Source organism: Heptranchias perlo, chromosome 18, assembly GCF_035084215.1.
Source record: "Heptranchias perlo isolate sHepPer1 chromosome 18, sHepPer1.hap1, whole genome shotgun sequence".
Classification (NCBI taxonomy): Eukaryota; Metazoa; Chordata; class Chondrichthyes; order Hexanchiformes; family Hexanchidae; genus Heptranchias; species Heptranchias perlo.
The window spans coordinates 2,070,854-2,086,836 of NC_090342.1; the positions used below are offsets into that span (position 1 = coordinate 2,070,854).

General features: G+C 39.0%; 1 protein-coding gene across 12 annotated transcripts in view; it reads right to left on the minus strand.

Annotated features, from left to right (window-relative positions):
- ppfibp1b (PPFIA binding protein 1b) overlaps positions 1-15,983 on the minus strand; it is a 168,379-nt gene that overhangs the window by 44,557 nt on the left and 107,839 nt on the right. For 4 of the 12 annotated variants that reach the window (XM_067999196.1, XM_067999198.1, XM_067999194.1 and 1 more), the window contains exons 7-11: positions 14,553-14,654; positions 10,644-10,736; positions 6,629-6,721; positions 2,866-2,977; positions 2,204-2,236 (exon numbers count right to left, since the gene is read on the minus strand). In XM_067999196.1, the coding sequence (XP_067855297.1) occupies positions 2,204-2,236; positions 2,866-2,977; positions 6,629-6,721; positions 10,644-10,736; positions 14,553-14,654 (433 nt within the window). The remainder of the gene's footprint in view (positions 1-2,203; positions 2,237-2,865; positions 2,978-6,628; positions 6,722-10,643; positions 10,737-14,552; positions 14,655-15,983) is intronic. The other 8 variants (XM_067999204.1, XM_067999200.1, XM_067999205.1 and 5 more) reach the window with 6 other exon arrangements.

The window sequence follows — 15,983 nt, forward strand, 5'->3', positions numbered from 1 at the left end:
GAAGCTCTTTTCCATGCTGTTGTCACCTCTAGACTTGACTATTCCAAAGCCCTCGTTGCTGGCCTCTCTTCCTCCACAAATTCCAAATTGTTCAAAAATCATCTTGTCTGGCACTAAATCTCATTCGCTCACCATTCCTATCCTTGCTCATCTACACTAGCTCCCTGTCCCTCAATATATTAAACTGAAACTCCTCATCTTTGTCTATAAATCCCTCCACAGCCTCATCCCCTATCTCTGCAAACTCTTCCAGTTTTATACCCTCCCACACACTTGACTCTGGCCTTTTGTGGAGCCTCACCCTTCCCCCCCTCTGGGTGGCTACAGCCAGCATCTGCCTCAACTCTACTCTCTGGAACTTCCTCCCTCAAGCCCTGTGCCTCTTCACTTCCTTTAAAAATCTACTTAAAACCGGTCTTTTCAACCAAGCTTTTGGCTCCTATCGGAATATCCCCCCACCCCCCATGACCCGGCATTCCTTCCTCGCTAATTTCCCTTACGTGAAGTGCTTTGGTACAGTTTTTATGCTGAAGGGGCTATAGAGATGCAAGTTCTTGAAAGTCATCAGGGACTTTGTTCCCAAAACACTGAATACTGAGATGCTGACATTCTATCATAAAACAGTTACCAGAAACAAGCTTGTGTATTCCTTTGTTGATGAGTAAATATTACACTATTAATTCTGTACAATTCTGGCAGACGGCACCAAATTGGGGGGTGTAGTTAATACAAAGGAAGAATGCGTCAAAAACACAAGAGGACATTAATAAACTTGCAGAATGGGTGTGTAATTGGCAAATTAATTTCAATATAGACAAGTGTAAGGTGGTGCATTTTGGTAGGAAGAATAAGGAGGCCATATACTGCTTAGATAATAAGAGTCTAAATGGGATAGAGGAGCAAAGGGATCCAGGGGTAGATACACAAATCACTAAAAGTAGCAATGCAGGTTAATAAGGCTATAAAAAAGGCAAATCAAGCACTAGGGTTAATTTCTAGAGGGACAGAATTGAAAAGCAAAGAAGTTTATGTTAAATTTGTATGGAACCTTGGTGAGACCACACGGAGTACTGTGAACAGTTCTGGTCTCCATATTACAGAAAGCATATAGAGGCAATGGAGTGGGTGCAAAAAAATTTCACGAGGATGATACCCTTATCAGGAAAGGCTGAACAGGCTGGGGCTCTTTCTTCTAGAAAAGAGAAGGCTGAGGGGTGACCTGATAGAGGTCTTTAAGATTATTACTGGGTTTGATAGGGTAGATGTAGAGAAAACATTTCCACTTGTGGGGGAGTCCAAAACTAGAGGTCGTAAATATAAAATAGTTGCTAATAAATCCAATACGGAATTCAGGAGAAACTTCTTTACCCAGAGAGTGGTGAGAATGTGGAACTCGCTACCACAAGGAGTAATTGAGGCAAATAGCATAGATGCATTTAAGGGGAAGCTAGATAAGCACACGATGGAGAAAGGAATAAAAGGGAATCCTGATAGGGTTAGATGAAGTAGGGAGAGAGGAGGCTCATGTAGGGCATAAACGCCGGCATAGATCCGTTGGGCCGAATGGCCTGTTTCTCTGCAGTAGCTTCGATGTAACTCGATGTAATGCATTGTATGACGAAGCTACCTATTAATTGCAGCATACTGAAGTGCAATGAGCAGCCATGCAAGGGTTTCAAATACGAACAGCACAAAACCAAAATCAGGACTCATCTGTAACCTTTAGCATTGAGATTTTAAAATTAATGTAAATAGCACACTAACTACTGGAAATGGCACATTTGAAATCTGCCTCTATCAATTCAATTGTATTTGGCACAAATAGCTAACCCACAGACTATCTTAAAATGCATCCAAGGAAATAACAAGACTTATAGAATTAATCTCTACTAATTAATCTCTACTTTCCTTCCCCATACTAACACTATACAATTAAAGAAGGATTTCTGTAACAAGTCATTTTCTCAGTTCAAAATCTGACAAGCAGATAAGACGCAGGATGCATCTACCCAGACTCTTCACAACTGACTTATTTTCAACCTCTTACTTCAATGCTACAACCAAGGATTACAGATAAGACAGGAGGTTTTAAAGGTTTCTCAACTGAACATGCAAATTGCTTCAACGGGGTGGGGCAGCAACACCCTTATGCACATGGATGCAATTATTACACATTCACAAAACAGAGATACCAAGACCTTACTTTTCTCTTTCAGCTTCTTTTTATAACTTTCCTCTGTGCAGGAAATTCATGTAATACGGGTACAAGAAAAAAGTAGGCGGTTAGTTCACAAAAAAAAGGTGGGTAAATTTAAAAGCACATTAGTACTACAGTTATTTGCAGCTGCATATGAATACAACATTTGAACATTTATGAAAAACTTAGAATTTTCAAAATACAGAACTCCCTGCAGAAATAAGATCAAAACAAGCTGTGCAAGGTTCAAAAATATATATATATATATCTTAAGCTGACGTAGCAAAATTGAATGGGAAATGTTAACATGGTAAGTTACAATGATAAATGATGAGAAACAACTGTCCCCAAAAATCATGACAACAGTAAGAAAGATCTGTGGACAGGAACTGCATGCCCTACACAAGACTTTTAATATATTAAATAATATATTTTTAATATATTTAATGGATGGGCAATAATTGCCGGCCTTGCCATCGATGCCCACATCCAGAGAAGGAATTTTTAAAAAGACATGGCAAAAACAAATGAATTGAAGATGACATCAGGGACATAAAAATCTTCTACTAATAATGCATGAGCAGAAAGTTGCTGTATTCAGGATACAAACTAAGTCAGCACCTCTTCCAGTTCTCTTACACAAATGAGCAAAGAATTATGTCTCTTACCAGCTCCACTGTCACTTTCATCTACTTCAGATTTGTAACTCAGCTCCGACCATAGCCTTTTGACCTCAGCATCTTTCTGCTCCAATTGTTCCTTCAGTTGCACCAGCTCATCCTACACCACAACAAAGAATAGTTTTTCTAGCAGTAATTGTACTATACAAAGGATAGAAAGATTGAGTTTTAAGTCGCTTAAGGGCACCCTGGTCTATTCTTCATGTTGTAACCAAGAGTTCATGGTGCAGCACAATCTACAAGCAAGATTTAACTTGTATCTGGCTAACATTGTTAAGAATGGGAGTGTTTTTTGTTTCCATTTTAAGAATGTATTTCTCTTTTCCCAAACATCGCCCTCCAGTTCACAGGGTGGGATAGTCAAGAGCGAGAACAGGTATTGATGGTCAAGAGTGCAGGTTTCAAAAATCCCTTTAATGCCATTCATCATTAGCTGTTGGCAAATGCAATCTGAGCAAGATCAGCTAACATTGGTCATCTTTTAGTCTTCCTCTCTTCCCCACTCTGATATGTAGCCACTTTATCATATGGTGTTCTGAGAACCAACAGGTAGATAAACTCAATTTTTGGTTTAGGAATCAACATTTAACCACCTGAACATTCCAAAGTTAAAACTCAAAACCACTTGCATCAAACCCCAAACTTCAGGTTTATATTACACAAACCTTGCACAAAACATGGGTTTGTCAAACTCCTGATAAATACACTGGTTTTCCCAAGAAATAAGTTTTGAGCAACACTTTTCTAGCCTACATCAAAATGAACAATTTTAATACAAGCAAATCCAATTGTTTAACCCTTAAAACCTTGTCACTGCATTTGTGGTGCTGACATCACACCTCCAGTTTAATTAGAAGGTTTAACATTATTCATTCATTTGCCAAGAACTAATAACTCAAATTTACTTATACCAGACTGAAATAAAAATATTCCAGGGCAAGAAAAGTCAACTTTGTCCATTGAAGCTCGTTCCTCTAATACGCTAACTCTCAGACTAGATTTCCACTGCATTTTGAACACACCTAATGTTTTTAATGCCACTATTGGGCCTGGCAGATTACTCCAAATGTTGATCACCTTTGAATAAAGACATTTCTTACAATATCTGCTTTAAATTTCTCACTAATTTAAACTTAAGTCCTCTGGCCCTCCTGGTTTAATTTGTCTCTTAAGTAACATTTGTGGTTCAATTTATCTATACAATTTGTACCTCAACCAGGTCTGCCCCTTAACCATCTTCTCCAGAATGTGTAGCCTAAGTTTCTCTAATCTTTCCTATAGCACATTCATTTTACACCTGGGATCAATCTTGTTGCTCTTTTAATCACCCCAAAAGCTGTTGAGGCCGGGTGTCAATTAAAAATGTCAAAACTGAGATTGATAAATTTTTGTTAGGTAAGGGAATTAAGGATTAGGGAACCAAGGTGGGTAAATGGAGTTGAGATACACAACAGCCATGATCTAATTGAATGGCGGAGCAGGCTCGAGGCGCTGAACGGCCTACTTCGTTTCCTATGTTCCAATAAACATAGATGCCTTTTGAAGCAGTGATCAAAACTGAACACAGTTCTCCAAGTGTGGTCCAGGCAGAAGACCAGCACAGACACGATGGGCCGAATGACCTCCTTCTGTGCCGTAAATTTGCTATGTTCTATGTTTCTAAGATAATAAAGGCTTAGCAATGATATCTGTATGCTTCTATCTACTGTTTTGGTAATATATCTCTATTATATTTGCTTTAATTAGGTTGCCACATCATCTCAGCATTAACAGTAAAAATTCTACCATTACTGCCAGGTTCCTTTCCTGTGCTAATTCAATCCCATTCAATGTACATGTTGCAAATTTGCCTGTATGTAATCCTTTACATGTCAGTATTACATTTAATTTACCAGTTCAGCTGCATGATGATCTAAATCCTTCTGAAAATTATTAACTGTATCCCGTCTCTACTATGCTCCCTATTTTAGTATCCGCTGAAAAAGTAACAAGCTTACAATTGGTTTCAGTGCGTGGATTAGAAACAACAGGGGTCTGTCTAAGCACTGACCCAAGGCATAACTCTGCTCAATACTTCCACCTAGTCGGACATTACACCTCCCACGAGTACCTGTGTTTCCTAATTTTTAATCTAACTTCTAATTCAGCCCCATGTTTTACCATGGACTCTTGTGGCTTTCAGTTTAATTAAAAGCCCTTCATTTGGAACCTTGTAAAAAGCATTCTGAAGGTCCAAAAGGTTTTATTTGTATCATCCGCAAAAGAAGTTAGGGAAGTTTGTCAGGTTGGATCTTCCCCTAAATCCATCCTAGCTGTTAAATTACTAATGCACAGGTAGTTCTCCAGCCCATCCTTACAACCGTTTAGTATTTTACTAGTTAATTGATATTAGGCTAATGGACTTGATTATGTTTGTCCCCCTTTTTAAAAAATAGGAACATTTGCTTGTTTGCAGTCTTGTACAGCCCTACAGATACCCCAATGACTTTCTGTATGAAGATAACCACCGAGGTGGAGAGCTAAATGGGGATAAGAGGTCTGTAACCTGAGGCCACCTGATACTTGGAAATCATCTTCTGCAGCCCTGACCAGTCCTTTGATCTTAAGGAAATCGGGATATAGAGGGGTGGGAGCTAGTTATTATGTCTAGTGATGCATCATAGATACCCATGGTCTCCTGGGACTTGCTTGATCGCTTGAGGGAGTTGGTGAGAAATATCTCCCAGTATTTTGCCTGAAATTCCCAGAAGTTTTTTTCTCTATTTTTTTTGCCTTGCTCAGAGTTACTATTACTAGTGATTGCAGAGCACAGGGCACAAGGTTACACTGTCCAATGAATAGGGTGGGCCTGATGTTCTTTTCTCACTTTTCTTATGCTTGAATTCTGCCCACACAGATGCATTTACTGATATTTAACTAAGAAGTGCCCATCAACATCTGCTAAATAAACAGATTTTGAAAAAAATTGTGTTAAAAGATAACTGATTCTTGGCCGTTGGATTTTCATAGGATTGGACTTTTCTGAGAACAGAAGACAGACTACCTTTCAACTTTAAAAGAAACATGCACAAAGCAAAAAAAACAAATCCAGAAAGGAGAAAAATCCATCTAGGAGTTGACATCCATAGCAACTAATTCTTCCATGGGTCTGTTGCACATTTAAAAAAGTTAAAAACTTTTATAATATATAATTTATCAAGAAGTTGAATCTTTTCTAATATAAATTGCTCACCAGGTGAAATCAAAACGCTTTTCAAAACTGCAACAATTTAGGTAACAACATTAACACATGGAGGCAGGTTGAATACACCTGATAAGATGAATACATAAATGTACAAAGGAGTTTGACAGAACCACAGGTGAAGTTTGACATTGAATCTGACCACCTTTTGTTTAAACTTTACATATATGTACTGTAAAGAGAAATTAAAATCACTGCATGCTGGAAAATACTGGTGTGACACAATGCAGTTTGATGGACATTAGAACAGAGAATGCATGTTCCATAATTGCTGTATTATGCTTATGGTACCCATATTTTTTAAAACTGGAGATACATTAGAAAAACAAAGCTGTGCAAAAAGCAAACGCAGGAAAACAAAGTTCCATGCAAAGACAATTTTCATTTTTGACAATTTTTTTTAATGCAACAATCTTTTCAAAGACACACAAGTATGGACACACAGCAAAACAGTCCAGGCAAAAGTTACAGCACAACACAATATTACCAAGAAGCCAAAACCCACCACACCTTTACTGCCTGGGATTTTTGTTCCAGTCGTTGCTTCTCGTACTGCATCTGACCAACCTTGATTTTCAGGCTAGAGAGTTTAGCCATTAATGACTGGTAGAGATGAGGGAATACAAAAATAAAAAGCTAGAGGCTGAAAGAGGCAAAGCTGGAGTAGCTGAGATGCACTGCCCAGAAACTTCGTACCACTACTTGCAGAATGGTAGCTCTTTAAATATTTACTCAACTATATATAATCAGTCTAGGATTCAAACCCAAGAAACCCAAGCAAAGAACACTTCTAGCGAATGGCCCAAAGAAATCCTTTTAATAAGTAAAACCGTAACCCATGAGCTGCCACAATAACACCTGTTTGCTTTAGCTGATGAGTTCTATTTGGACGTTAGTCCACAAAATATATCGGAAGTTTGACCTGGTTTTTCAAATGAAATGACTGGGCCAAACTAATTATTCACGGAGAAGACAACTGTCAGCATCAGCTTTCGTTCCATCACAGAGCAATGTCTATTGTGAGTTCCAGCTGCAATATGGACAATGGATTAGTGGAGACACTGCAAAATGGGAAAGTTTACTATTTTAAAACAATATATGTAAGAAAAGATCAAATAGGGTTAAGGGAAGGATGAGAGAAGGCAACTAGAAATAATCAAGAGGTTTTTGTATTTAAATTTTTTATACATGTGTATTTAAATATCGCAGTAATAAAACTACTCCAGACATCCCCAAGGCATTACTACATTAAGTAACTTCAGTATCACAGGCTGGGAGCAGCAATCTATTTAGAAAAAAGATTGCGAGCTTAGGACTAAAAAAAACTTTCTGGACAAGTGTAAAATTTTAAATAACACTTTCAACTAACTTCATTTAATAAAGCTATTGAAAAAGCTTTACAGTAATAAAATGTTCAGGTCACTACCAGCACTCTTTTATTCACCCATACATGAGGAATTAGAATGGCACAAGTTGCTGTTTTTCTCAGCAGTAGAATTTGACCTTCCATGTGGGGTGACTTTAATTATTTCAACTTGACTAATAAATGTTATTCTAGGAGCCAAATGTTTTCCATCAAGTTATCATTGTGCAGGGAAAGTCATTTCAATTGAGATCAAATTGCTTACATGAACAGAGTCTTGTTTGCAATCTGTCATTTTTCATCAAGTATTGATATAAAGGGACTGGGGGACAAAAGCTACTCACTGCTGTGCATGTTGGTACTTAGTGACCACAGACAGCATCAAGCGGTTTTGATCTGCACCAACACTAAGCTATTGCAGTGTAAACCCAGGGTCAGAGCCGAATGTGAATCGGAGTGAAGCAAAGTGGGATTTCTTCCTCTAGGGAACCTTCACAAGGATGCTACAATTGTAGTGTGCATGGCTTAGATAGCTCAAAACCTCCATAATTCTTCATTTGCAATTATCAGAACTGCAAGAATATTACTGTAATTTCTATATCAACATGGTATTCATTGATAGTGAGGAGGAAAGCTATAGACTGCAGGAAGATATTAATGGACAGGTCAGGTGGACAGAAAAGTGGCAAATGGAATTCAATCCGGAGAATTGTGAGGTAATGCATTTAGGGAGGTCAAACAAGGCAAGGGAATACACAATAAATGGGAGGATACTGAAAAGAGTAGAGGAAGTGAGAGACCTTGGAGTGCATGTCCACAGATCCCTGAAGGCAGCAGGACAGGTAGATAAGGTGGTTAAGGCGGCATATGGAGTACTTTCCTTTATTAGCCAAGGCACAGAATATAAGCACAGGGAGGTTATGCTGGAACTGTAATAAAACACTGGTTAGGCCACAGCTCGAGTATTGTGTACCGTTCTGGTCACCACATTACAGGAAGGTTGCGATTGCACTAGAGGGGTTACAGAGGACATTTACGAGGAGTTTGCCAGGACTGGAGAACTTTAGCTATGAGGAAAGATTGGATAGGCTGGGGTTGTTTTCTTTGGAACAGAGGAGGCTGAGGGGTGATTTAATTGAGGTGTACAAAATTATGAAGGGCCTAGATAGGGTGGATAAGAAGGACATATTTCCCTTAATAGAGAGGTCAATAACCAGGGGGGGCATAGATTTAAAGTGATCGGTAAAAGGATTAGAGGGGAGCTGAGGAAAAATGTTTTCACCCAGAGGGTGGCGGGGGTCTGGAACTCACTGTCTGAAAGGATGGTAGAGGCAGAAACCCTCAACTCATTTAAAAAATACCTGGATGTGCACCTAAAGTGCCGTAACCTACAAGGCTACGGACCAAGTGGCGGAAAATGGGATTAGGCTGGGTGGCTCATTTTTGGCTGCTGCGAATACAATGGGCCAAATGGCGACCTTCTGTGCCATAAATTTTCTATGATTTCTATGATTGAAGTCTAATGGGACAATGAACTTGCCTGTTATATAATCCATTCCATTTTCAGGGTGTGTCCTGATCATTATCATTTTTGTCACTTCAATTTATGTGATCAAAAAGTGATTGGAAAGGGCAGATCTCAATCAGATGGTGCAACTCTGTACTGTAATGAAATGGCTACATCACCCATACATTGACTGAATTGAAGCAGATCACCAACATTTTTTTAAAAAGCAACATTTTCCCCACCTCCGACATAAGACAAGACTCGCAATGCACCACAGTTGTTCACAATTTCAGTGTCCCCGAGGAAAAGAGTCAAACCTATACTATAGACCTCATGTAAAAAAAAAGTACCCCAGGTATATAAGGACAAGTAATGACATATTCAGTTTGTCAAGTATACAATATCACATCTATTCAACAGGCACAACCAAAGTAAGCTTATAAAGTATTCCTCATTTTCTTTAGAATGAATTTTAGAACTTGTTTTTTTCTCAATCTCTATCTAGATCCTGAAAATGCAGTGCCCTTGAAGGAGTATAAACATTTATGTAAATTTTATTCAAAATCTTAAGTTAACTCAGAATGTAGTGGTACAATACTGTTAAAGGTACATAAGCAAAAGCTTTTGATGAAATGTCATCAACCTGAAATGTTAACTGTTTCTCTCATTCCACAGGTGCTGCCTGACCTGCTGAGTGTTACCAGCATTTTCTGTTTTTACTTCTGTTGAAGATACAGTTAATAGCTGCATTAGGGTTAACCCTAACCCTAATCCTTTTGAGTAGGTACTGCTTTCTAATGCTCCTACGAAAAGTTTACAAAGCAATCTTTAAGATAAATGAAAGCTGCTAATAAAACTGAAGAATTCAGTTTACTTTTCCAGCAGCTTTGGGTGATTGTAAACTAGCTGAAGTTGTCACAAAAGAACATGGCCTGGGTGGGTTTAATTTCCCATTTAAAAAAATTGGAATAATCCAGTAAAGATGGGAGAAGAGGCAACCCTATAATTCCCTTTTATTTGCAATGTGAACCAAAATGAAGTAGGGAGAGCAGTGTACAGGCTTAGTTTTGGAGTGCTTGAGCAAAGAACTGTTACAGACACATTGGGCTGAACAATTATAAAATTTATGCAAAAAATAAATATACTTACAAGTGTTAAAATGCTTTGTAATCAAACTTTGAGGATTGGAGATTTTCATTTTATCACGTCTCTCTGAGATGTAAGCACCCCACATACTTTGAAATGCAATGATGCTTATGTAAGCAAATACAGTAGCTATTTTGCTGTGCACAAAATGGATGCTGCTTGCCTATATAAAAGATAGTTGCAATTCAACGTAAACCATTGTACATGAAGCACAAAGATTTCAGAGCAATACAATAAAACTTTACATAAATGCATGCTTTTCTTTATTTTCTTTTGATACCATGCACCTCGTGCTGGGCTGACCAAACGGCAGAATTAGTGGTACACTGGAAGGTTGTTTGCCCAGTCTAACAGCAGAGGCTCATGGCTTGGAAAAAATCTACAAAGGGATAAGAAAATACAAGGGAAAACACATCTGCCTTATAAAGAAGGATAAAGTAATGAACCGCTTTTAATCATTTCCCCTGGGATAATGCGATGAAATCACAAAGTTTGATACATCTTCTTACCTTGGTTGATTTGAGCTTTTTTTCAAACTGAATTCTTTCATTTTCCATCTCAACCACCTTCACTCTTAGATCATTAACCTCTTGAAATAACCCCTAAAGTAAAGGAACAAAGTCTCAACTTAAGTGAATGATCAAATTGACCACAATTACTCAAACTGAATGATGCAATCGTAAAATGTATGTGAAAAATGCAAAAAGATTCAAAAATGCTTCTAATTATTTAATATATAAAACTAATCTACCTTAATTATTGAACTATTACTTATGTACAAACTGCTTGAAAATAACCTGTAAATTTTCTCATAATTGCACAGAACACTATAGTTGTAAATGCAGGCACTAATCTATGTACGGTTGTGGTGTTTACATAAGTGTTGACTGATTTCTTTCAGTTGACTTTGAATTCACTGCTTAAAACAATATTACTGAAAACTTCAGGTCATGCAAATGAAACAAAAATTATAGGGTTGAGATACATTTACTAAGCAAGTTAGAATCAATCCAGTGGCAAGCTGAAGCATACAGGAAAGGGTGGGTAACTTAACATCTTGGAATTTGTTAAATATGAGATTACATCAACAGTACAAATATGCAAGTTCCTACAGCCAAGCAATGCATTATATTTTAGTATAGGATCCAGGCAGATCACTTCATAAAAGTGCGAGTACAGCCCAAATTACAGCACAATCTAGCGCAAACATACATTTTTAAAAGGTAAATACACTTTCCCAGAGTTAAACCAAGATAAACATGTAGATTAAAAAAAAACTAAGAATAAAGGGAATATAAAATTGTCAGATAAAGCAGGGTGTTTCTGATGTATAAACACCTTGTTCGGCGAGCCACTATAAGTGGATTCAATTGAATGCCAAACAGTCCATTTAGTTCTGCATTTAGTACTTCCATTTGCTAAACACAAACCAACGCCCTCTTTGGATAAAAAGGGAAGCGAAGCATTTCAGATTTCTCAAATTATTAGCCTGTGTGCCCATGAATAATCTCAAAATACTTAACAAATGGAAGTAAGGAAGGATACTTGGCACTATCTGCGTATATATTTTCTCTTTCTCTATATACCCATCTCCAATAAAGTAATGCAAAAAGTGTGCACTTCCTGTCCATTTCACGCTTCACTTCCTGTGTCACAATTTTGTGTCACGCTTACTTATTTCTCTTAACCTATTACAGACTGTAAGATACATATACTTACCATTATACATACCTTTCAGTTGTCCCAACAATAGGTGGTGTTACCGCTGCTCCAAGCTCCCTTTCCCTAGGTGGCAATGTAGGTCAGCCTCATTAATTTTGTGTTTTCATTCTGTGAGCAGCCATGTTCCCTGCAGCCAAGTTCAATTTTACATTTATGTAACTAAAAAATGACTTACCTTTTCTATGCTTTCCTCAGGCCTCTCCTCTGCCCACTGCTTCCACTGCACCTTCCTGCCCATTTCCCACCACTGGCAAGCCATCGTAACCTTGGTTGGCTTCCACCAGCCTCCCTACCCACTTTGCACCATTGCCAGGCCTTCATGCCATCACTGTGCTCCCCCTGGTTTCCCATAGCCTCCGCTGGCCTTCAAGGGTCTTCCTGCCTGAGCTTCCCATTGCTATCGGTCTCCTCAGGCCAAATGTTGCCCTGCGCCTGGGAAATTGACAACGGTTAGCACACTTTGGGGGGGAAAAAAAGACAATATGCCATCGAAAAAGTATGGGGAAAGCAGGGGAAGGAGGAAGTGTCGATAAGGGAAATGGGAACGGTGGGGTGAGGGCACAGGGCAGCAAATTTATCAGAAAAAGACTGGTGGAAAAAGTGGTGAAGGAGCAAAGTGGAGTGGGAAGAGAAAAAGGCAGAAGGGGGGGGAAAGATAGTAAGAAGAGAAAGAACAGCAAAGAGGCGGGTAGGGAAAGGCACTGCTTCCTAATCTTCAATCCCAGCACAGAGCTGGGAAACTGGTACTTCAGTTTTTCAGAATGCTTATTATGTATTTGCTGACTGTAGTTTACCTATATACTCATCCTAAACTCTATGCAACCAACCAAAGCAACTCATTCAGCTATGGTTTTAAATATACAGGTTTTCCTTTGTTCTCTCCTACCATCCTACCACAATCGTAGAGCTGAATCCTAAATACTGAAGAATATTACTTACAAATACAATTCTAATTTAAAATGTTGCACTCAACCAATGCCATTCACTAAAATAATAATCTGGAACTGCTAACAAGGCGAATTATGTACTGGGATGCATATCACAGGCACTTCACTAAGTTGCAAGTCATTTTTTTAAATTATTCGTTCATGGGATGTGAGTGTCGCTGGCGAGGCCGGCATTTATTGCCCATCCCTAATTGCCCTTGAGAAGGTGGTGGTGAGCCGCCTTCTTGAACCGCTGCAGTCCGTGTGGTGACGGTTCTCCCACAGTGCTGTTAGGAAGGGAGTTCCAGGATTTTGACCCAGCGACAATGAAGGAACGGCGATATATTTCCAAGTCGGGATGGTGCGTGACTTGGAGGGGAACGTGCAGATGGTGTTGCTCCCACGTGCCAGCTGCTCTTGTCCTTCTAGGTGGTAGAGGTCGTGGGTTTGGGAGGTGCTGTCAAAGAAGCCTTGGTGAGTTGCTGCAGTGCATCTTGTGGACGGTACACACTGCAGCCACAGTGCGCCAGTGGTGAAGGGAGTGAATGTTTAGGGTGGTGAATGGGGTGCCAATCAAGCGGGCTGCTTTGTCCTGGATAGGTGTTGAGCTTCTGGAGTGTTGCTGGAGCTGCACTCATCCAGGCAAGTGGAGAGTATTCCATCACACTCCTGACTTGTGCCTTGCAGTTGGTGGAAAGACTTAACTGATTTCTCTTAAATATGTTGTAATATTCACCTACTTGCAAAAGAGGCTCTCTTACAGTTATGTAACTTTTTACTTCATTTTGATCAAATTACTTACGTGATTGATGCGGCTACATTAGAAAAGTGTGCGCAATTTTGGACACCCTGCTTTCAAAAGAACATTGACAGATTAAAGGGAGTTCAGAAGAGTGACCAAGATGCTTTTAGGCACTTAAGACTTTAAGTGATGGAGACACTCAGATAACTGATTATTTTAATTAGAGGAAATATGACAAGGTGGGATATCATTCAGGTATGTGAAATACTGAATAGAATTAATATATTTGGCAAGCAGATTATTTAGTCTGGACTATCATCATATTACTGAGACATTAATACAAATCAAGATGTTTCAAGCAAGATTTCAGATAAGAATTCTCTTCTCCCTTCCCCAGGCAAGAGAAACAGGCTCCCAAATAAAGCAACTAATGCTATTTTGATTAACAATTAATTAAAGCAGAACACAAACAAGCTAACTAACCGTCTAGTTAAGAACAGGACTGAGGTTTATAAGTATAATTACGGATATGGATAATCAAATGCTGTATAAAAATACAGTGTCCCATCATTGACAAATAATGTAGAATACAAGGTTAGGTATGTATTTTAGGTTAGTTTTTTTTGGCAGGAGGCGAAGGGCAGGGTGCAGTCAGGGAGTGCGAGAGATACATTTTACAAAGCACTTTCTCGGAAGTTTTAAAGGGTAGAATGGATATTGTAGTGAATTATATGGTCTGTGGATGGAGTGAGTGAGTTTGCTGGGCCAGAATGACCTTTTTATCTTTCATGTTTCCCACTGATCTCATCAGATACAAGAGGTTATAGTTTACTTGATTGAGAGATACAGGGCAATGAATGCAGCAGTAGATGGACTGAAGATGCGCTACTGTATTCTTAATTTAAAAAATTTCTCCTCCTACTCAATCCCTCCCCTCAGTAAATCAGCTTTCAATCAAACACGAAACATGCACGGTATCATTGGGCTAAGATGCTAATGTTACATAGCATCCTTTGTCGTGCAGTCACCTCTTGATCCCCAAACTGTGACCTCTTTTCTTGGAATAATGCTAGTTCCACCTCCACTTTCTCCATCTGCTGTCTCAGCTCTGCTATTAGGTTAAACAATGACTGCAGAACACAAGGCAAATGAGATAAAGAGAATAGAGAAAAAGATCTGAATAGAACAAGTAGTGAAAAAAGAAATAAGAAATCATAGATAGGGTAAGTAATTTAAAAAAAATACAGACACACATAAAACTTTAGCTGAAGTTTGCAGCAAGACCTACATTAACATTTAACTTTACTAAATATGTTAATGCTTTAGAATCTACTAAAATTCTGATGTATGAATGGATTCTCACATTTACTGTTAACACAGGAATCTATACAATGGGCGATAGCAAGGTGAACAATCAAGGACTTGCTCACATCTAAATTTAAGGAATCTTACAACACCAGGTTATAGTCCAACTGTTTTATTTAAAAATCACAAGCTTTCGGAGGCTTTCTCCTTCATCAGGTGAGTGTCACACTCGCTCACCTGACGAAGGAGAAAGCCTCTGAAAGCTTGTGATTTTTAAATAAAACAGTTGGACTATAACCTGGTGTTGTAAGATTCCTTACATTTGTCAACCCCAGTCCATCACCGGCATCTCCACATCACTTCTAAATTAGCATGTACTAGATAAGGATTTAAATTTGCTCCCAAACTGCAGAAGACAGAGGGTGGTTATAGAGGGTTGTTTTTCAAACTGGATGCCTGTGTCCAGCGGTGTGCCTCAGGGATCGGTGCTGGGTCCGCTGTTATTTGTTATTTATATTAATGATTTGGATGAGAATTTAGGAGGCATGGTTAGTAAGTTTGCAGATGACACCAAGATTGGTGGCATTGTGGACAGTGAAGAAGGTTATCTAGGATTGCAACGGGATCTTGATAAATTGGGCCAGTGGGCCGATGAATGGCAGATGGAGTTTAATTTAGATAAATGTGAGGTGATGCATTTTGGTAGATCGAATTGGGCCAGGACCTACTCCGTTAATGGTAGGGCGCTGGGGAAAGTTATAGAACAAAGAGATCTAGGAGCACAGGTTCATAGCTCCTTGAAAGTGGAGTCACAGGTGGATAGGGTGGTGAAGAAGGCATTCGGCATGCTTGGTTTCATTGGTCAGAACATTGAATGCAGGAGTTGGGATGTCTTGTTGAAGTTGTACAGGGCATTGGTGAGGCCACACTTGGAGTACTGTGTACAGTTCTGGCCACCCTATTATAGAAAGGATATTATTAAACTAGAAAGAGTGCAGAAAAGATTTACTAGGATGCTACCGGGACTTGATGGTTTGACTTATAGGGAGAGGTTAGACAGACTGGGACTTTTTTCCCTGGAGAGAAGGAGGTTAAGGGGTGATCTTATAGAAGTCTATAAAATAATGAGGGGCAGAGATAAGGTAGATAGTCAA